Below are 21,698 nucleotides of genomic sequence, written 5' to 3' on the forward strand. Positions count from 1 at the left end.
TGACTAACACTAACTTAATACCTAACCTGACTGGGATGTTTACCAGCTGCACAAGCCTCTCAAACAAAAAGACAACAACATCTACGTGTCGCACATGTATTTATTCACCTCCTCATTTAAAATGGAAAATATTTTATGATGCTATCTAATGACATATTACTACACACTAACTGTACAAATATGTGGGAAAAAATATGTGGATGTTGTTTTTATGGCAGTGTTTCTTTTTTTCTTTTAATAAAAAAAATAATGATTCATCACCATGCATTTAAAACACATTACTGCACCACCAAGACAAATGGCTCTATAAACAATATTGACATAATTCATTCTGATTCAACATTTAAAAAATGAATAGAAAATCATCCAACTTGCTCTAATGATCAAATCGGCTCTTGTCCTGTCACATGTTTTAAACTTTGTTTTATATGTGCACATAATTATCAAGACTATTTTTATGATGAGATGAAAGTGATGATTGTTTTTTTATTCTCTAACCTACTATTTTGTATAAGGCAGTAGCTAGTTCTTGTTAAAATACATGTTGACATTTTTCTCTTTAATACAGAATATGGTTTAAATCCAGTGCACTGTGCAACATCTTGACACATTCTCATCTGCCTCTACAATTCTTCACTCCAAGGCACATGGGAAAGTCATTCAAGAGTGTCATCAGTGTTCAGAGCAAACTTTAACATGAGGACAGTGTACGCCTCTGCAAAAACTTAAAGCACAGAATATCTCCAAAGACTGCATTTGTGGCTGAGAAGAAGTGTGTGTACACTACAGCCTGTGTTTGGGCTTCTTTTCCCTTCATGTGCTGCTGGCCATGGCTTTGTTTGTGCCAAAGTTTGGTTTGGTCCTCTTCAGTGGATGCTCATGTAGCTTCCATCCAGGCGATATCTGCATGCAATGATACAAGAAGGTGTCAAATATATAATACTTTAAATATTTAAAGAAGAAAAACAAGGCTAACACTGGAGATTTAATTGAGGGATGAAAGTAGAAATAAATAAAAACAAAGTGTTGAATATTATTGTGGTTTTATGGAAGAAATTTTTCAACAGTTTGATGGACTGCCTTGTGTCAGACATTTATCATCACATGAAGATGAGGCATTCAAAATTTGGAAGGACACTGACTTTTCTATTAGTGCCAGTCTGAGGGATTCCCAGTCTGGAGTAGGCTGAATAGTGACTACTGAAAACACTGCCATGGAATTTCATACTAACATTCATGTTCCTATCAGCATGTCTTGTGATATTTGATGATTATTTAATCAATTTAATTTTTTTAGTTAAAATTTGCCCAATAATAATTTTAGCGAGCAAATTCAAAGAGCTCAGATGGCAAACATGGTAGACATTAGCATGTTAACATGGTCAATATGTTAGTATGCTGATGTTCAAAGCCCTTGGCATCTGTGCTCAATAACAGCCTAAAAGAACAGCTAAAACTATTGCAGTATTTTCAGATTTTGCTAATCTTTGTCTTTGCCTTGATGCTGCATGATCATCTGTATGATGACTGGAATGTAGGGCAAATACAAAGATGCTCCCGTGGTGGAAAATATCTAAATAAATAAATAAACCACAACATGAACAGATGATCTGATTAAGCTGTAAAAGCGTAACAGATGAATGAAGATAGGACATCAAAATGAAGATGACAGGCACCACGACACAAAGCGTCCCGCTGTGTTTAGTCTCACCCTTAAGTGCTAGATTGGTTGTCTGATGGTTCATCTGTACTAGTTGTATCAGGGCCAACCACATCTACTGACTCAAATTTTTTAGGTATTGTGTCAGACTCTTTGTTTTCAGGAGAAAATCTGCGCAAGTGAGTGTTAAAGGCCAAGCAGTGAAAGAGGGAAGAAAGAGAGAGAGAAAAGATCCTTGTAAGAACATTGTATCTGAATGCTTAAAGATTACACCAGCAGAGTACAATCAAAGGATAAACCTTTAAGATGGGAGTGATGTCAAAACAGAATTTCATTTAAATGATTAAACTGAGGAACCACGAACATCTGTTTGTGCCTGGCAAATTTCTGCTTGCATCCATAGTACCTGGGTGGTGAGATTTTGAGCAGCACTCACCTGTTATGTGTGGGACTGCGGTTGTACAGAGATGACGGAGCTCCGGGTTGAGGGTACTGAGGCATGTCGGGTGTGTCAAACTCTGTCAGGCCGACCGCCAGCTGGTTGCGCCAGTTCCCTGTGCTCTCTGCTGAGGACACTGAAAAAGGTGGTACAACAAAAACGCTTAGCTGAGTGTTCAACTGTAGTAATTGTTGTTTTTGGAAACACAGTTGAGTTCAGTTTAATGTTATCATTGCAAAACAGAAGATTACCTCTAACATAAAATGGCAATATGTTATCACAGTACTGTTACTGTCAATTGATATGGTGACTTAGAAGTTTATGATCTAGGCCTATAAAGTGTAAAATATTTACTTTGTTATGGACTTTCACCAAAGTTAATGGAATAATGGAATTTCCAACTAATATACCAGCTAATTTAATGGCTCAGAAAAATCATAGCACCTGAAGAGAAAGAGGTGGTTCTGCTGGAGTGGCTGAAGGCTGCAGGCATGGTTTGGTAGCCCAGACTGAGCTGAGAGCCACTGTCAAAGTCATATCCAGCCATCAGTCCCCTCCCTCCCTCCCTGTGGCCTTTGTTCCTGTGGTACCAGCCTCTCAGATGCTCTGCCACCAGAGCCTTATGCATGTTTTTGGCCAAAAGCTCATTTCTGGGTCTCTCTCTGCTCCGTGGCGGCCTCACTGTTGCGTAAGGATTCTGAGAAAGACTATCTGCACCATCGCTGCTGTAGTGCCTGAATCTCTCATGTCCATGATAGCCATTCATTTGGTAGGACGGGTTGACGTTGTAATGGCCTTCGACTTCGTTCTCATACACGTAGGCACCGTTAGTGTAAGGCTCCATGTCCGGGCAGGGGTAGCCGGCAACGTAGTAGGCACTGGGCGCGTAGTGTGTTGAGGTCTCACATGAGTAATTACAACCAGAATGGTGCTGGACTAAGTTGGGCATGCTTCCAGTGTTACCATACGCTGCCACTTTCCTGTGAAGACGATGCATGGTTGAGGTACGGGAGTCCAGTGTATTGTATTGGGAGTTAGTTGCCCCACAGTAGTCCAGACTGGACTGGCTGGTGTATGAGGAGCAGTCTTCTAACACCTCCGTGCTGTTGCTACGTTCAGCTGGTGACAAGATAAAGACTGGCTTCTCCGAGTCTGTGTCTTTTCTTAACCGGGGCTGAGATTCCAGACTTCCACTGCGATGCCTGAAGCAATGAGGAGACCCCTCCGACCTGTAGAAGGGACACAATATTTTAACTGGTTCTTAACGGAACAAGAGAGTTATGGAAAAAAATATTTGGATTTTGCAGGAAAACTAAAGGTTGGGTTTATATGGAAGTTTTAGTAAGAGGTTGGAGGTGAAAAGAAGGAGGGAGGTGAGGATTCAGAGTGGGTTGGCAGTGCAGGAGAAGGAAGATCACACCTGAGCTGGCTGCTGCTGTAGGCATTGCGGGTCATAACCGGGGTGGGAGGCATGCTGCGTGGATCTCTAGGAGGTCTGGGAAGGGTTTTAAAAGGACTACTGTGGGTAGAGGAGACTTCTCTTGGATTCTGGTAGTATTGTGAAGCCTCCTGGCCATCAAAAGCTAATCTAAAAGGTTATGGTATTAGGACAGGATAAAAAAAAAAGGGACAAGAATTGAGGATGAATGAGGCTGCAAACATGACTCAACAAATATTGTGGGCTGTGCCAAATAATGATATCATTTCTTCACTCAACAACAAGAAGTCAGCTTTGAATACTTTTACTTTGCTTGTGAAACCAGTTGCACTTAAATGAAGATTTTAGACAAACAAAAAAATAGTTTAGGGGTAAAATTTTTTTCCAACCTGCAGTGGTTTTTGCTGTGGTTTCCTGTTGAAGATCCCTGTCTCTCTGCATCGTATTCTGCTCCTAGCGATCGCATTGGACTAAGCTGAGGGGAACCTTGGACCGACCGCGATCGTGGTCTTTGACCCGCAATATCTGAATCATCTAAATGTAGACAATGAAAAAAACTGTTTTCCCTCATTTGAAATAGATACAAAAGAAGTATAATCAATAATGCAGCAGGTCCAATGATCTTCGCGCAGCCAATATGTGTTGTCTGACTCACCATCATCCAGAGGGAGACTAGACAGAGAGCTACAGTCTGACCGCACAAGCTCATCTGGAGGAGAGAAAATAACTCCATGTACACCGCAAGAATGGCTAAATGATTGATGCAGTAACACACTGTATGTCAGCCTGCAGCTCACCTGCAATGATCACTGATGCCCGCTGTGTGGGCTTTTTCCCCTTTTTGATTCTGTACTGGTTCATCTCATCTTCTATCTGTTGGAGTTTGTGCATGGCATCCAGACAGTTTCTCCTCCTCTTCTTCTTGACTGTTTTACAAATTTCTGGCTCGTTTGCAAGCTTTTTAGCGGCCTCGACGATCTTTTGTTGAAGGGCAAATCTGCTCTCCAGGTTCCTAAGGAAGGGATCCTGCACAAATCACAAACCCAAAGATCAGATTAAGTAACCAGTACTCATCCACTCACAAAATACATGTCAGATAATTAGATTTAGCTTCAGATGACTCAAATTTTTATTTGGTATTCATGTAAAAAGTCTAATACTCATTTTATCAGCTGCAGATTTAGTTCTATCACATTCTAGTCAGTGAACTAAAAATTAAGACTATTTTAGGAAGCAATATATAAGAATATTTCTCTTTTTTAATTCAGTTGCATGAAGAAACCAAAAACAACAGTGCTTCTAAACTCATTTATTCCTGTTTTTCTTTTTTTTGTCCTTTTCTAAAATAGCCAGAAGCTTGCACTTTTAAAACAAGTAGAACAATAAATAATTTAAATAAATACACACATACATACATACATACATACATACATACATACATACATACATACATACATACATACATAAAATACTTGATGTGAATTGTTTTTCACTGCAGATTTTATATTTCATTAAGTATTTATCTTATTTTCATCATGTTTGGTCAGAAGCCCATAGTGTAGGTTCATTTTGTTACATGACAAAACTTAACTCAGGTCTTATGGGTGGACTAAGTCAGGTGACTTATCTTGCTAACACCCTTCTGAATGCTAAATATAAGTCCTCTTCTGGCAAGATATAGATTTAGGTCAGTATTCATTTAACTAAAGGGGCACCCAGTGTATTAAAATGTGATTCCAGGGACTCCAAGCTAAGCGTTAGCATGCAATAAGATGGAAAAACCATACAGTGCAAACCCATGTAGGATCCCCTTTAATAACAATAGTGTGCAGGTTTGTAATAACTGAACATGCCACCCACTGCAATATGTGCCTCCCCAAATACATATTTAATAGTTACTGGACAAGACTTTTTGCTTAATCCAAAACACATTATGATATATCAGATTTTGGTCAACATTAGCAATAAATGAAATTCTTAACTTTAACATAGTTCATGTTTTACAAAGTTAAACATGCTCCTACATCTGATTAAAGTGTAGCAGTTAAATACAGACCTCATTGTAGGGAAAAAGGTCATCTAACTTGAATGCCGTGCCAACACGTCGTCTGACCTGTGGTGGTCTTTCCCCTGAGGAGAGGGGATACTCTTTTGGCAACTTGCCAGTTAGTTCCTGAAAGCACAAACACAATAACTCCTCTGGACACTTAAATGAACTGCAGGTAACAGCAGAAGCAATAAGTCTTCCTGCCGCACAGCAACAAGGTTTAATAATGGGAGTTCAGCAGACTGAAAAAAGGACTTATGTAGCACCAGTGCAGAAGAACTGTAATTTAAAAGGAGATTTCTCACCGCCTCTCTGAGGCAAATCTTCTTCAGCTCTTTTGTTTTTTTGGCCAAAATATCTTGGATCTCCTGTTCTTTCTTTCTAAGCTCAGAGAGCTTTTCTTTCTTCTGTTCCTCGCTCATTTCAGAGTCCGCAGAACCTGCAAATACATTACTAAGTCTGTTTTTGCCAACATACAGTGCCACACCCTTATATCTGACAATTACACCCTGTCATGATAATGAATCATTAGCTAAGACTAAAATGTATCATCTTTTTTTTCTAAACAAAAAAAAAGCTCAGTGTTTTATAAATCACTTTTTCTTTTTTCTTTTTCTTTTTTCCCCATAAATATGATCTGAAATAGTGAGTTTTGGTGGAAAAACACAATATACTCTGCTTCAACCAAAATAACCACAACAAACCTGTAGACACCAGGCTCCCGTTGCTGGCTGTTATGAAGTCATTTTTCAGACCTACATCTCCAAGCCTGTTTACTTTTGCCCCTCCGTGCTCTGTGAGGTCCATGGCAATTTCCTCCAAACTTCTTGTTGGTCCTAGTTTAGCCTACAAGAATGAAGAAGTTTATATAAAATGAAGATTAGTGGGGTAAAAAAATGAAATGTCAGTGTCTGATATCCAACGCTTACTTTGCTTTGCTTTCTGTCCAAGTAGAACTGGTGCTGGCTAATGGCCATGACCCAAATGGTCTTGATCAAAGAATGGCTGGCATACCACGTGTGGATAAGTAAGCCCGTCTGCCCAAAGGTGCGTTTGGTTACTGCTCTCCTGAACAAAGTGCAGAATAGATTGCAGTTTGAGAACAACTCTTTTCCCCCATAATTAACACCAGAGCTGCAACAAAATGAGTCTTTCCTTTGGGTCACACAGAGGTGAAATAAAAATTAAATCAACATTAAATCTTGCAGCAAAAAAGAAAAAGAAGAAAGGTTCCCTTCCTCCTTACCTGTGTGGATCATTGACTTCTACAGCAAATTTTTTCTCTCGGAAGTACAAATTTTCCAGCTGTTTCCACTGGTACAGCTGTGGGTAATAAGCCACAAAACCATTTCTGATTAGGCAGACAAGTATTGCTTCATGATTCACAAGAGAAATTCTGGGACAATGCCCAAAGAAATGACTTTAAAGTCTCACCGTTCATGGTGTCACCTCTGTTTATTGTACATGTGTTAAAAAAAAATAAAATAACCATTCTGACTGACACGGGATAAACTTCTTTGGGGAAAAAAAGTGTCTCATGTGTTTTGGCTCACCTAGTTCACCCACAGTCAAAAAAAAGCCAGACTCTAACATGAGCTGTCATTACAGTCTGGGCTGCCTGATATGCCGAGTCTGCAATAATGCATGTGTTGGAGTGAGATGAATCCCATAAGGGGACATTATATGAAGACTCATTGTGGTGTACAAACTTTTCCATGGCTCAGCCCGTTCATCCCCCCCATCAACCAGGTGCTGACAACAGCCGCACATGAACAATCTATCAGGGTGACTGACTCATGAAGCGTCGGGACAAATGAGACAGAAATTCAACACAGTGAAGTGTGAGAAGGCAAGGAATTTTAACCTCTTACATGTCTTAAAATGAATAAAACTTCAAAGCTACATTCAAAGATCCAGTGTCTCCATTAAGCGTTTCAAAGCAAACCACATAAAGAGGTGTAATATCCAGGCTTACCAGTATAATAGAAGTTGATTGTAAATCCTTAAAAAAGTATTAAATCATCCCTGGTTTTCCTATGAGCACAAACACATACTTTGCTCTGCTTTCTTGTCAGCTCCAGACTTGTCTCTTCAGGTATTTTCTGAACATGCACAATAATGCCCAAATCCAGCCCCCTTCCCATCCACATCACCGGCTTACTCCTCCTCTCGTCTCCAAAAACAAACCAAGCAGCTGACTTACTTCTTGCACAATTTTGGGATGCACCAGGCGCAGATGGTATTCATCATGTTAAGCAATTGTAGAGCATTTTGACAAATACATGTAAGCAAAGAATTGTTGGGAATATTTACCACTGGTACATGTCTGCACCCCATCTAAACCAGCATGCACTGAGGTCACAAACTGGACAACATAGCTGATGGATCACTCATATGGGTGTTTCTGCAGTTAACTCACAAGCTAAATGAACACTTAATGAAACAAGAAAAGCAGGTTCTCAGTGTCTGTATGATTCTTCATCTAAAACACAGTAGCCTCATTAAAATGAACTGACAGGTAGACATCTCTGAGCAGAGATTTTGACTTAAATTTTCAAGTCTGGCCTCGTCTGCTGCAGCTGAAACTAAGTGCTTGCTGGGGTGAAAGAGCTGATGCATGAATTGTAACTGGTAAATCACCACACTTAACGTGTGACAGCAGCATCCCTGTGTGATAATATTCACTGTTTAATTAGCGAAGCAGTAAAGAGAAGTAGCTGCAGTCATTTAAGAGAGTAGGGAAGCTGTTTACCTTTCGAGGTTTTAATTTATCCTGCAAATCATACTGGCCGATGCCTTTATAACTGATTCCAAGCCACCACGGGATCCCTTGTTTATCCTGTGAGGAGAGAGCACAGCTTGTGTTGTTGACTGGATTCCAGATGCAACAGCTGTCATTTCCAGTGAGTCACTTTAAAAGACCTACCTTAACCTCATAATAATGCACACCATAGGTTGGCAACGATTCCACTAACGTCAAATACCTGGAAGGAAAACTTTTATTGAAACCACCAGCTGCTATTTCACATCTGCATATGGTTTGGTTTTGAGCAGGAAACTGATCTCTGCCAGTGAATCAGACTGCAACTAAAGAGGAGCTATTGATTTCTATCAGTTGAGGGGAAAAGGCGTGTCAGGAAGAGAGAGAAAGAGGTGGTGGGGTTATGTTGGTGACAGGAAGATTAATGAACTTGAAGCTTAATATAATTTACTGTACTATTACTAGTGCTGATATAATTAAGGTAAATGCACAATTTTATTCAACACTTACTGCACAATAGCCTGTCCTCTGGAGACACCTTTCAGCGGCTTATAATATTCAATTACTCGATCTTCACTGCAATATCACACAAAGAAAGATGAAAATAGGTTGGTGACAGATAAAAAAGAAGACTAGAATGTGTTTCATCCACTTAAAAATATAAATATTTGTTCCTTTCTTCCTCCCGTTCGGCTTTGATTGATCACATGTAAAACATTTGACTCAGCTGATAACCTTTCACAGCTCTTCGTCGGCCCTGCGAGTGCTGTGCTGCTGCAATGCGTACATTTCAGGCCATGGGCAAAATTTCTATTAACCATTTGCTGATAGCATACCAGTATGCAAGAGATGGGTGTTCCTTGAGTACTTTGGTGGGAAGAGTTGGTAGTTTCTTTAAATCAGCTCGAGTGTTTTCATCACTGAAACAGGAAAAAGAAATAACTGTGACAGATATGCGTTTTATATATTGACATAAGCAGGATTTATTCTTGTTTTACAGTATTTTACATTTATATATAGGTAAAAGGCCTTTTTCCTGCCATTTTGGGTGTTTTCTTTCCAGCATGTGATGCATTAAAGGAAAAAACTCTTCCTTCATTCGGTGGCTCTGCTGTTTCGTGAGGGGAATGATGCTGGCATGGTTTGGGTACACCTGACTTCTTAGTGGGAAGGATCACTGCAGATCACTTCAAAGTTGCTCTGCGAAAATTTTCTATCCTAACGAGAACGGTTTCCTCCAGGATGAGTGCTGCCATCCACGAGTTCACAGATCTCTATCCAACAGAGCACACATGGGACTCTATAGGCTGACATGTTAGGCAGCGCCCTTCACCACCATCATCTGCATCATCAACCAACAAACGAGGAAATACGCTTTGGAGGAAGGGAGTGTCATTCTTACATAGACTTGCAGAATAAGTGCTTGCCACATGTGGTGTGCCACCAAAACACAAACACTTTTTCCTTTCATTTGTCACGAATCCTTTTAAGATTCTACAAAATATTAGAATATGTTTATAAAAAATTTCACCAAAGGATACAGTAATTGGAAATTCCTCCAACTTAATCCAACCTCCACCCACAGCTACAGAATGAGATGATATTTAGGTGCAACTTCTGCATTTTCAGTGCTAAAAAACAACCAAGAAAAAACAAAAAACAAAAAGAAATCTGCACAAAAACATCTTCTTTTTGCAGCTGGTCAGAGCCAGGTGGTAACATGCACAAAGACCTGCAGTATTACTCTGAACACAGCTAGCATTGTATCATTGGTTAAACACAGCTAATAGCTGCTGTGTGCATTGTAAAGGTGTCTTGGCTCTGCAATACTTGGCTTCTATCAGCATTGTGAGATTCATTAGTTGTCTGGTGCAAGCTTCTCAGCACTCTGTGGTGAGCCTCACATAGTACTGCTATTGATTTTTGTTGTCTGCACTGGAGGAACAAGTGACCTATTGAATGTCTTCGCTAAAAGCTCACTATTAACTCAACCTGCTGCTGTTAAATACTTCTCATGCTGCTCATAATGTGCTCTTACCTCGTAAAGTCTCCTTTAGCCTCCTGAAGATAAAAAAACAACATCTTATTAGTCGATATGCTTTTAGATTAAGCAGTTAATCTGTTTATGAGACTATAAAGAGAATCAACCTGCAAAGCATTTGCAGCTAATTTGAAGACGTTCTCAGTTTCTACTTCAATGATCCCCTGAGAAATGAGAAGAATAAAAATAAATAGAGAAAATGAGTTTGATGTGGGGAAAGCTTTCCACATCCAAACATAGAATATTCCCCTGTGCAGCCCTACTATGACCTCTGCTTACTCACAATATGAACCCGTGTGTTTTTCTACTTTCTCATAATGTGAACTTTACATTGCAGCCAGCAGAGTAAGAAAAGTGTGCCCTGCAGCCAATGTCTGCTGATCTGAGGAGCAAGTTCCAGAGAGTGAGTCATTGTGGAGCTGCTGGTAAAACTATCTATAAAAAAATACTTCTTTTTTTTTTTTTTTTTTTGTACATATAGTTTTAAATCAGAGAGTGCTATGAAAAAACACTTACATTGTAGACAGCAGATTTTGCATTCAGGTAGAATAACTCCACTGTGATGATGTCCTTTAGCTGGGTTATGTTTTCTACATAAAACCTGGAAAAGAATAAAGAAGATTTTAACGACAATTCAATGAACAAACTTTTATTAATAATACATGCTTTTACAAACAGGTGTTGGTAAACAGCCCCTCCAAAAAAACAGGACAGTCAAAGACTTTTGAGCCATCAGGTAAGGAAATCCTAATTTTGTCAAAATAATGCAAACTGGGATTTTTTGTTTTATATAAAAACAAGCCAGACATTTAGTTGACAACTAAAGTTTTATATGAAACAGCAGACTAGTGCCCCCTGCTGGTGAGCTAAGACTTTGCATGAAAAAAGCGGTTACCTGACCAGGAAGTTAAGGGCGATGGCCCCCGGCCTCTTTGAAAAGTCGTGTTCAAGAACTCTGCGGTCCATCTGCAACCACTTACACTGACCACTGCAAAGGCAAACAAGTTGAAGCATCAGAAAGCTGCTTTCTGCAAACACACCAGTACATTTATACTGCTGCAAAAAGGTAGATTGTATTGTTTACATACTTGTCATTAAAAAATGCAAGTCCAAAGAATTCCTTCTCTTTGAGGTTGAAGTGGGAGGACACCAAGTCAAGGAGCTCGTACGACAGTAGCTTTGGCTGTGACACAAAGATAAACCTCCTTACTTAAATGATCTGCACTGTTCTCTTGATGAATGTGTCCAACACATTATAACACACACAAGCTGAGAGGTCACTTGGTGCAGGAGTGGCAATGTCTTGTTATATTTATGAACAGTTTTTAAAGGCTTCATTATAATGCCATAACTGATAATGTCCATACATGAGGCGAGTTGGACGACACTTGACATGCAGTATGGCCTCTTTGAAGTTGAGCTGAGTCACGTTTCTGGCTGCTGAATGTAAGCCCAGCTCCCTTTAACTTTTGTCTCTACCTCCATTAGTCTTAGCTTGTTTTTCGGATGCTAAATGTTCCACTGTGTTCACCAGCAAGTTAACAATTTAAGCTAAAAAGTGCTAAAGAAATGCATCAAACTGAAATAAGTTGTAAGTGTTTAGGACTGCTATGGCAATCTCTTTGATGGTTTTTTAAAAATAACATGCACTGCATTGTTTTTGCATGCATTGTCATGATATGGGGTCATACCTGAACCAGCAGCTCTAGCTTCCTGTCATCCAGCAGCTGAACTTGGCACAGTCTGCCCTCAGTCATCTGCAGGAGGAAAGTAGGAAGTTAAAACTTGTGATAGAAACTGTAGTCTATTTGCAATCACAAGGGACTGTGACATCAGGATCTTTTTTGTTTGTAATGTTTTTACCAATATTGAAGCAATGCACCCTTTTCAAATGATCTATAACTACAAAACAGGAGTTACTATGATGACATTAATTCACCATTGACCTCTGTGGTTAATACAATGATCCTTTTTAAATAACACAGCCAAGTTATTGACAATAAAACCATTGTTTCAAGGATCTGTTGCCACAGTAACCAAATGAGGGATTTGAAGTTCTTACATTTTGCTTTTAACCCTCTAGCCTCTCAGAAGCAGTACAAATTTAAACTCTTTACTTCTCCTTAGCCTACCATTTATGTAACTTTATATTACTTCTGTACCCCATGATTCAACTTGAAAACTATAGTTATTCCATACTTTGGGGACTTAAGATTTTCTGTAGAAAATTTATGAAATATAAAATGTTGCAGCAGCAAAATTTACTATAATGTCATTGGAATTTGTTTCACCTCAATCTGATGCATCATAATAGTGCAAAGACATGCAAGACAAGATAAAATGAGCCAGTGCAATGGCATACAATATGTGTTAACTAGGTTACTATTCATGCGCAACTTCAATGTTTTGGCTTTGAGATATTTTTCAGATTTATTTTTAAATGCTTGGCTCATGTATGTACTTTTAAAGATAGCTTTCCAAAGATGAAGAAGTTATTTAAAATTAATTTCATTATGAATTAACAAAAACTGTGGAATACATCTTTGGACTGGAACTGAGCTAAACTTTAAGCCTTTGATAACAGGACTTGTAATGTATTTCTAATGGCTATTTTTAACAATGTAAGATAAAAAAAAAAACTGGTTCAGATCAAATTCCGACTAAATTCAGCATCTTTAAGAATGTCTTTGGTATTTGCTCACACACAGTAAAAATAAAATCACATTTGTGTGTTTGCGTAAGATCTGTTTCACCACTTTGTCCTTTAAACTGTGCCTTTAGTCAAGATGAAGCCAGCTGACATGCTGGGAAACACAGTAAGCGCTATACACCAGATAAATCACACAGCTAGCAAAATGACAGATTGAGGTTAACCAATTTTACAATGAAAACAGCTCTCAAACTGAAAAACTACGCTACACAGATCCAGCAGCCTTCTCATTTGACAGAATGAGGCTGATTGCGATGTCTAACTCTTGGACTGAACCAAGCAGCTGCTGTACCTGGTAAACCTCTCCAGGGAGAGTGCAGGTGTGGATGCATCCCTGACCAGGTCTCATCCTTTAAGCAGAATGTCCTTTTGGATCCGAACTATGAAACTGTTCGCTCTGACTGAGCAGCTGTAGCTGATCACCATTAACCAGCAACTTGTTCCATCACGAATATTGACTGAGCTGCTGGGCCTTTGCTGTGTGTAGTGACGGCTTATGTGGTGTGAAATCAGCAGCTGACCTACAGTTAATGAGAAAGGGCTGAGCCGGATGCCTGATCACAGTTTAGAGTTTATTGCTTCTTAATATGAGCAATATGGGTCACATAGGTATATCTTGTGAGACAAAATGGTCTTCTAATACACTAGCACTTCCTTTTAGCCTATCATTCCTACATTAGTGTGTTTATGTAGCTGTGTGGGTTTGAATTTAGATATATCTCCTTCTTTTTTAGAGCACTGTAACAGTGATATTTCATTTTACACACCCTTTTTTTGATTAATGAATTATTTCCCCACTCTCCACAAATAAATTATTTATGCTTGCTGAATGGGGCAGAAGACTTGGTCACTTCTTATAGGAATTACATCACCTGTACAGTTTAACAAGCATTTTGTCAAATGTAGACTCCTGAATGATGTATCTGTCTTCTTGCCACAGTCTTAAATTTTCTTTCATGAGTTTAATAAAAAGTGCACATTCAATAAATCCAATTAATTTTGAGTGAGTCTGCTTGTGACAATCACAAGAGTATGATTACATTGATTTGAGCATGATTTAGTTATGACTGCATCCCAGAGGGCTCACGTTATTTATTTCTGTAATAGGCTTAACAGGACTCCAGACTGTCTTGTGGAGTAGAAGGATCTGACCACTAGATGGTGCAGGGAGGATTTTTTTTTCTGCATGAAGAAGTCCATATGTAGAAAACTGCTTCTTAAGTAAGCATTGAGTAATTTTCACAAGCTGTTATTAGCTCAGCAGATACAGATGAAGTGAGGGGGAAAGGAGGAGCTGATCTTTTTTTCAGGAATCCACACTATTAATCATCTGAAAGCTATAATCACTGCAAGAACTGCTATTTATATCTGACAGAGCAGCGCAGAAGCCCTCACTAACTCTACAGTCTCTCAGCAGTGACCCACAGAATAGACCCTCCATCAAACATAAGTCAGACTTAAGTGACCCCACAATTTTTAAACTGCTAGATCCAAAATAAATACACACTGGCCATAGTGTAATGGTTATTGGGGTCTGCTGATGTATGCATTAGACCTGGTGTAACTCATCGTTCAACTACAATAAAAAAACAAAAAAAAGAGGAAAAAATAAATAAATAAATACGGGAGGGATTGAAACAAACACTGGACCAAAAAGGCATAAAAGACATGAAAGACTCTTTGTCCGTTTTTTGTTTGTTTCTCCAGAGACTGGAGAGGCTCAGTATTGGGCTACAGGACGCAGGTTTGACTCTCCTGGCTTGAGGCTAACATATAGACAGCTTGTTATACATATCTCCCAGTGGACATTTGAGAAGGGTGCAGACACAGACATGGCCTCAGTACATTCACTGTAAGACATCACATCACATTATAAAGAGATGAATATCCCCCTAATAATAAGCACATATTATTAATTACCATTTTATAATCTTGCATTAAAATGTCAAACTTGTGGGGTGAACATCAAGCTAACAGGAGTATTTCTCTGTCTCCTGAATAACTGGCTGTCAGGATTTAATACGTCACACTGGTTAAATGTCATGTCCAGACTGCAGTCCGTCTTATCTCAGTTTTCAATTTTCATGCATTATTGATGAAGGCTGGTATCAAACACAAGCCAGTGCCCGCTCTCCGTGGTTACGTGCTCTTTTGAAGACACCTGGTGCAGCCATGAAACATGTTTTTAAAACTGTATTTGGAAATAAATGGTGCAAATTATTAAGACAAAATCATTAAATCAAAAACAGTATGTCGAATGCCTTGACCTATACTTGAAAACAAAAAAATAATCCAATGAAACCCCCAATGTCTGTGAATACAAATGACTGCCAAGATAAACAGGACGTGACATCAGACACAATATGTTAGTTAAGTGAAATATACATCCTTTGTTTTGACTATGTATGATCCCACAGGTCCAGTTAGATCTGTTTTGATGATATAACAAAGTACAATCAGCAAAGTTTTTCTGTAGTTAGAATTGGCTTTAATCACCTGACCCTGACGGTAACACGACAGAGACCTGCACAGTTAGTAGGAAACAACTAATTTTACACATAAAGTCCATTTAAGATCTTGGGGGGGATATGACAGCATATGTGAAAAGGAGTTGCAGCTACCATTTTATTGTTTGACAATGTTAGGTATTAAAAAACCCAGTGAGCATTGAAAACTGTATTTTTCTGCATTTTACTCCTGAATCTTCTCACAGTATGTTAGCCTGTTGGGAGGATGGGTTAAACTTAATCATGTCATATAACCATGAACTATTTTATCTGCTGTTTGTTGGACTCCAAAAACTCTAGCTTGTGAACACGTTTTGTGCCACTGTGTTGAGTTGCTTTGTCTGATTCACAGAGAAGCAATTAAAAACAGACATTATTAGATGCAACTACAGTTCTATGAGTTTGTTGGGGGTAATGAATGCTAAGAAATAGAGAAAAAAGCAACTTCTACTAAAAATACTATAAAAGATTTTAAGACAGGGTGTGTAGGATCACTTGACATTAATTAAGCATGATCACAGTACAGCTATAAAGGGTGAATACTGATTCTTATGTCGGTATGAACATGATGCAACTATATATTTCATATTATGTTGCTGTGAGGAGGTATCAAGTTTGAGCTAAGCAATTTGCCATTTATCATTTTTTCACAAGTAAACTCGTGGCTGGGAATGAAGTCCTTCCCAGTGCTTATCAAGTTTGTGTTGTAAGTTAAAAAAAAACAAGTATGATTAGCTTATTTGCCAGGCTAGCTAAAATTAGCAATGCACGTTAATAAAACTGCACTAACCAGTACTTTGTGCTGACAAACACTGTAGCTACATGTTCAGTGTTGGATGGTTAAAACAAATGCTAAACCAAAACAAAGCCAATTAAGAAACAAACAAAAATAAAAGGTATACTGCTTTTAATGTCCCACATAGCCATGTTAAATTTTGAGTTTGAGGCTGGAAACGTCAACTTTCTGAGTCAGACTTTCAGCTTCTGAGGCATTTGTAGTTGAAGTGTCCTACAGGAAACACATATTTATATATTTATTTTTAGCTCTGATTTCCACTACATTTCTGGTAAAGTATGACTCAGGCTGTTAGTTTCAACATTCCCAAAGCTAACAAAGTAGCAACGTTGGCTCTGTGTCAGTCCAAAAAGTAACTACTGGTTTTTAATCTTGATACTTTAAGAAGTAACTGTAATGTCAGCAGGGTTAATAATAATTTAAATACAAACAATATTAAGACAGTTTTCTTAAATGTATGTACCATATTTAATCATTCTTACTGGATCACATTCAGATAACAGTGGGAAATAATCTGTACTTCACAAAGCATGCAGGTTCAGTTGCTAAACTGCACAAAAAAGGGGATTACTATCCTCATTTACTCACGGTGTCAGCACTTCTATAATCTAAACTGGGAATAAGTTCAGTAAAATTTGAGCAAATGAAGCTGTAAACCTTAAAGAACAGTAACAGAATAAGAATGTGACAGAAAATGAATTATACAGTAACTAATGCCCATGATCTTTTACCAAAGCTAGAGCTTACTAAATGCAACCAGAGCTACAACAGACTTGACAAACAGGTGTCATATGGTTGTCCGTTCACCCCCAACTCTCACCCCTTTCTCCACATCGAGTGTGTGAAGGGTTGCTGGATAGCAAATATTTAATTTAGCTGATCAATTACAGCTATCTACTCTAACTGATAAATAACAACAATAAATCTTTATACATAAGCAAAGAATAAATTATTAACTCCAACATACAGTCAGTATGAAATACAGAGGAAGTGTATTGTGACTTAAAAATTTACAACCATCCATTAAAAGGAGCTCCTTTTACTGATGTCAGTTTAGTCAGAGTCTGTCAGGGTCTGGAGTCTGCAAGTCTCAAAATGAAAAATTGAAAATAAATTAATTAAAAACCTGGGGCTTGAAAAATAGTAGGTTACCAGACCTCTGCAGACCACTTGTCATATGTTTGCTGCTTCAAGCAAAAAACACACCCAAGTGCATGAGCAGTATATACGGCTGTGCTATGTGGGCGTTGGGTGTTCACAGGGAGAAAGAATGTAGAAACAGCTGCTTCTGCTGGATTGATTTATTATTTTTCTCTCACAATATTATGAGCATTTCAATTAAATGAACGTATTTCATATTAGTGAATTGAAATATTGATTTCTTTTTTATGGCAAGAAAATTAGCCTTCCAAATGAAACAAATTTACTAAATTATTAACTAACATTTGCATACAACATTTAAATAATCAAAGAAAAGGTAGAGTCCAAGCATATAGCAATGATCCCTGGTTACAACAGCAGTGAGCTGAAGGATACAGGATTATCTCCTCATCTCAAGTCTCATCATGACTCATGCTGTCAGCGGTCAAAAGGTATCCGTCTGCCGTCATCTCGTAAGGAGAAGCCGTCTGGCTCTTTGTGATATCCGGGAAATTAATTAACACAATGAGCCTCAGGATATTATGGCAAAATCACAACCTGGGAGAAGTATTAATTTAGGTTTTATAGCGTGGGGCTAATTTGATATAACAAAGGTAAGTTAGATAAATGTAAATACACTCATCACACTGTGCAAATTCATATTTCTACCCAAGAGTGGCTACAGAGGCAGCAGAGAATTACAATTTGTTTTCTCACAAGTGTAAGTTGCAGCATGGACCACATTGTTTCATCATCAGCACTCATTTTAACAGTACTGGTCATAAATATGATATTGCTGGTAGCAGGAATAATCATGTTATCCAGAGCTCATATTGCTTGAAATTTACAGTTTTTCAGCTGTTTTATGAGAGCTGCCCTTGAGTAATTGTTTACTTTCAATCATAAAGGGCTACATAACTCACTAAAGGTTCTGTATTTGGCTAAAATTAACCAACAAAATTCAAATGTTTAAAATGCAATTGTAAGTTTTCAAAGATATGCTGCTTTCTGCAGAGAGAGTCATCTCTGGCCTTCATTCATTTAATTTTTTTTACCAACTTATTTCTTTTTATTTATTTATTAGCTCTCATTTATGTATTTATTTTTACATTATTTATTTATTTATTATTTATCTTTATTTATTACTTGTTATTAATTTATGTAATATTTAATTGCACTTTATTTATTCCATTCTTTTTCTTTCTGTTATTTTTTGCATATTTTTTTTTCCCTGTATTTATTTTGGTTTTATATAATTGTAAATAAATTCAGTTGTTAAGGGGTTAACAGAACATGAACATAAGCAAGCTGGCCTTAGTGTGTTATCTGATTTTAGTATGTTTCTATGGTAACGTTAGAGCTAAACAAGGAGGTAATGTTATATATTGAAGCTAATTTGCTTGTCAAAGCACAAATTACAGTCAAAGATAACTTGTAAGTTTTAATGAAAAAAGTAAAATAAAATTGAGTCAAACACAGTAAAGGCAACTTTTAAAGACTTTAAATGAGATATCTGTTACTCTGTCTTACTATTGAGGGAGGCAGATCATTAGAGCTTTTGAATATATAGTAAATGCATCTGAAATCTACAGAACCAGGAGAGAAAGTGTTGGAACTGAAAGGGAGACATCTGTATGTGCTCTAGCAATGCATTTTATAGCAATGCATGATTCATATTTTGGTCTGATGTTGTTTACTAGAAGAAAGATCACAGAGGTCAGCCTTCATTAACTATAGTGAGAGTCAATGAGGCTTGCAAGGTCGGGCTGTCTCTCACCGGTTGTACGGTTGTAAACTGTTACAATGAACATGCTGGTATAGGCGTGTGGTAGGAAGTTAGCATGCTACAGCTGAAGGAATAACCCATTTGGTGAGTGAGTCTAATACATCATCTTCTAGTGTAACAGAATCATGTTCTGTAATCAAAAATCATCTATACTGTATATCTAGATACTCAGGTTACATATAACCTAAAAGCCCTAGTTTTCTTTTTAATTCAGCAAACGAGTGCAGAATTAAAATGTCTGGAAGGATCAAATCAGGGCACTGGATTGCAAGAAAACACAGAATACTTTAAAACTAGTGTGTACAATTTAAAGCTGTCCCCAGTGATAGTCCTGAAATCACAAACTGCAGAGTTTCATTACAAAGTACTGCAGTGACTTTCTGCAGAGCTCAGGGACACAGCGCTGAGGCGTGGATGTGAATGGCTGAAAAAAATGGAACATGACTAAATTACATGATATGCTTGAAGAGTGTCTGCAACCATGTGAGGATCATAAAATCACTGGAGCATACACCAAGATATCATCACATTGTATCTGTTGTCCTTACCTTCACTGAAACCATATACAGGAACCAGATGATCTTACAAAATGATCATTTCCAGGATAAATGCGTATAAATAAGACAAAGTTCTAATCACAAGTCACACCTAATAACCTGTTTCACTTCTTGGCTGCTGCTCTGCTATAAGATTTCACCTTATCTATCTATTAGATTTGCTCTGTCTCTTAAGTATGTGAATACAAGATTACTTGCCCATTTCAAAGTAGATCTCTTCCTCCCTGTCTTTAGCAGGGAGAAACTCATTTCTCTGAAACTCTCGGGAGGCTTTGATACCTAAATGGAAAGTTTCCAACTGAGTGGTAAGACATTTCTCAGCAGCATCAGACAGCTAGAAGAGCACCTCAGTCTGGTTAGACTCGAAGATTATTCACAACTACATAAAGATGTTCATGTGATCATGTGTATTGGGCTGTGACTAATTCTACTGAGGAAGCTTTTTTAAACCAGAAACATGGCTTGTTTTGAACCCTTTACACTTTCATTTTGTCAGAAATGCGTGTAAATTCAGCAATGGTGATAAATGGCACAGGACATCCTTTCTAACAAAAAGGAAGAGTCATGAAGTTTCAAACTGGACATGTGTGTCACACAGAGACAGACACCACAACAATTCCTGTTTACACTGCCTGATGCTTTAAATACACCCTCGCTTGTGTCCCTTTCTTCAGTCCTTAGATAACAGCAGGGAGGAAGCAGCAGGTCAATGTCAACCTAGCAGCACTCATCCTTTCTTGTCTTTGTCTCTTAAAAAGAAAATAGAGACTAGGCATCTGCTAGATCACTAAAATTAAAAAAAAAAAAAAAAAAAAAAAAAAAGCTAAAACACATTTCACTGGGAGGATGAGCTGGCCTGCCTGCAGCAATGTTACAACAGGTTCAGTATTCTTGCTAATCTTTATTAAATTTAGCACCTGACCTGGGTCACCAGTCAAACAAATTCACTCACACACTTGTTGGTGCGAAAACCACATTCTATATTGGCTATATGTACCCTCCTAATGATGATTCATTCTGCATTTTTAATATTCACCAAGATACAACTCCTAAATCAATTTTTTATGTATGACTCATTCAACCATGTATGTTCTAAGTAGCCCATACATTTCTCTCTCCTCCCTTTTCTCTCTTTTACTCTGTCTTTTACTTACAATTTTTAACCCATCCAAGGGTTCCACTGAACACCTGCCTTATTTGTTACTGCTTTCAGTTAATCAGCAGTGTGGGCCTCAGCACCCTGTTAAGAGACGAGCCAACTGTGCAGGCAGAACAATGAAAGTGCTACTGTAGGTTACTGTATATGGGTGGCACCTGAGCTCCATGTCTACACACATGTGTGAAACAAAAACCCCTCTCCTCCTTGTTTCACTGAGGAAACAGGCTGCTAGGTGCTACGAGCCAAGCCCATTCAGTTGTAATCTTCACTGATGCTCTCTTTTCGGATCACGCGCATGCATGACTGGTTAAGACTTTGTCTCCTCACAGCTCTCTGAGGCGGGTCCAATGCGCCCAGTCGCATCATATGTCGTCTTACCTTTGTACTTCTTGTATCCCGCTTTAGGTATTGATCATCAAGATGCTCCCCTGCATATTTGACCAGCCCCGTTCAGCTTTGTCCACAACCGCTCCTGGCAGGAAGGAAAGCCGCCGTGCAGCCGCTGCCCATGCTCATCACCCGGTACTACAACAGCGCACACTCGCCTCGTATGGAGCCAAACTCACCACGCCTTCACCCGCCGCCGGCTATTATGTGAACAAGCCCCTCACCCCCCCTCCCACCGCCGCTCCCTGCCTAACCCCCCCTTCCTCTCAT

The 21,698-nt window shown here is 38.5% G+C and overlaps 1 protein-coding gene across 2 annotated transcripts; it reads right to left on the bottom strand.

The window, feature by feature from the left end:
- Positions 1 to 62: 62 nt before the first annotated feature.
- On the bottom strand, positions 63 to 21,627 carry frmd4bb (FERM domain containing 4Bb). 2 transcript variants are annotated; one of them, XM_042005007.1, is made up of 24 exons: positions 21,420 to 21,627; positions 12,078 to 12,143; positions 11,475 to 11,569; positions 11,282 to 11,374; positions 10,903 to 10,987; positions 10,494 to 10,550; positions 10,384 to 10,406; positions 9,182 to 9,265; positions 8,856 to 8,921; positions 8,511 to 8,568; positions 8,337 to 8,423; positions 6,831 to 6,907; positions 6,514 to 6,652; positions 6,289 to 6,430; positions 5,890 to 6,023; positions 5,594 to 5,710; positions 4,335 to 4,563; positions 4,193 to 4,246; positions 3,927 to 4,071; positions 3,520 to 3,687; positions 2,544 to 3,328; positions 2,097 to 2,235; positions 1,712 to 1,825; positions 63 to 903 (listed from the first exon to the last, which is right to left on the bottom strand). In XM_042005007.1, the coding sequence occupies exons 2-23, from the start codon at positions 12,141 to 12,143 to the stop codon at positions 1,714 to 1,716; spliced, it is 2,955 nt and encodes a 984-aa protein (XP_041860941.1). In that variant the 5' UTR covers positions 21,420 to 21,627; the 3' UTR covers positions 63 to 903; positions 1,712 to 1,713. The 2 variants fall into 2 exon arrangements, with proteins under 2 accessions (XP_041860941.1, XP_041860942.1); XM_042005008.1 differs by lacking the exon at positions 1,712 to 1,825.
- Between the last annotated feature and the right edge of the window lie 71 nt (positions 21,628 to 21,698).

Source organism: Melanotaenia boesemani, chromosome 13 (genome assembly GCF_017639745.1).
Source record: "Melanotaenia boesemani isolate fMelBoe1 chromosome 13, fMelBoe1.pri, whole genome shotgun sequence".
NCBI classification, from domain to species: domain Eukaryota; kingdom Metazoa; phylum Chordata; class Actinopteri; order Atheriniformes; family Melanotaeniidae; genus Melanotaenia; species Melanotaenia boesemani.

Bases quoted from the DNA above. Each gene is read 5' to 3' on its own strand.
- frmd4bb (XM_042005007.1), bottom strand. From the start codon at position 12,143: ATGACTGAGGGCAGACTGTGCCAAGTTCAGCTGCTGGATGACAGGAAG. The intron at 8,922-9,181 runs GTATGCTATCAG...GTGATATTGCAG, and splicing joins CACCCATCTCTTGCATACTG to TGAAGATCGAGTAATTGAAT. The intron at 6,908-8,336 runs GTAAACAGCTTC...TATTACCCACAG, and splicing joins ATAAATTAAAACCTCGAAAG to CTGTACCAGTGGAAACAGCT.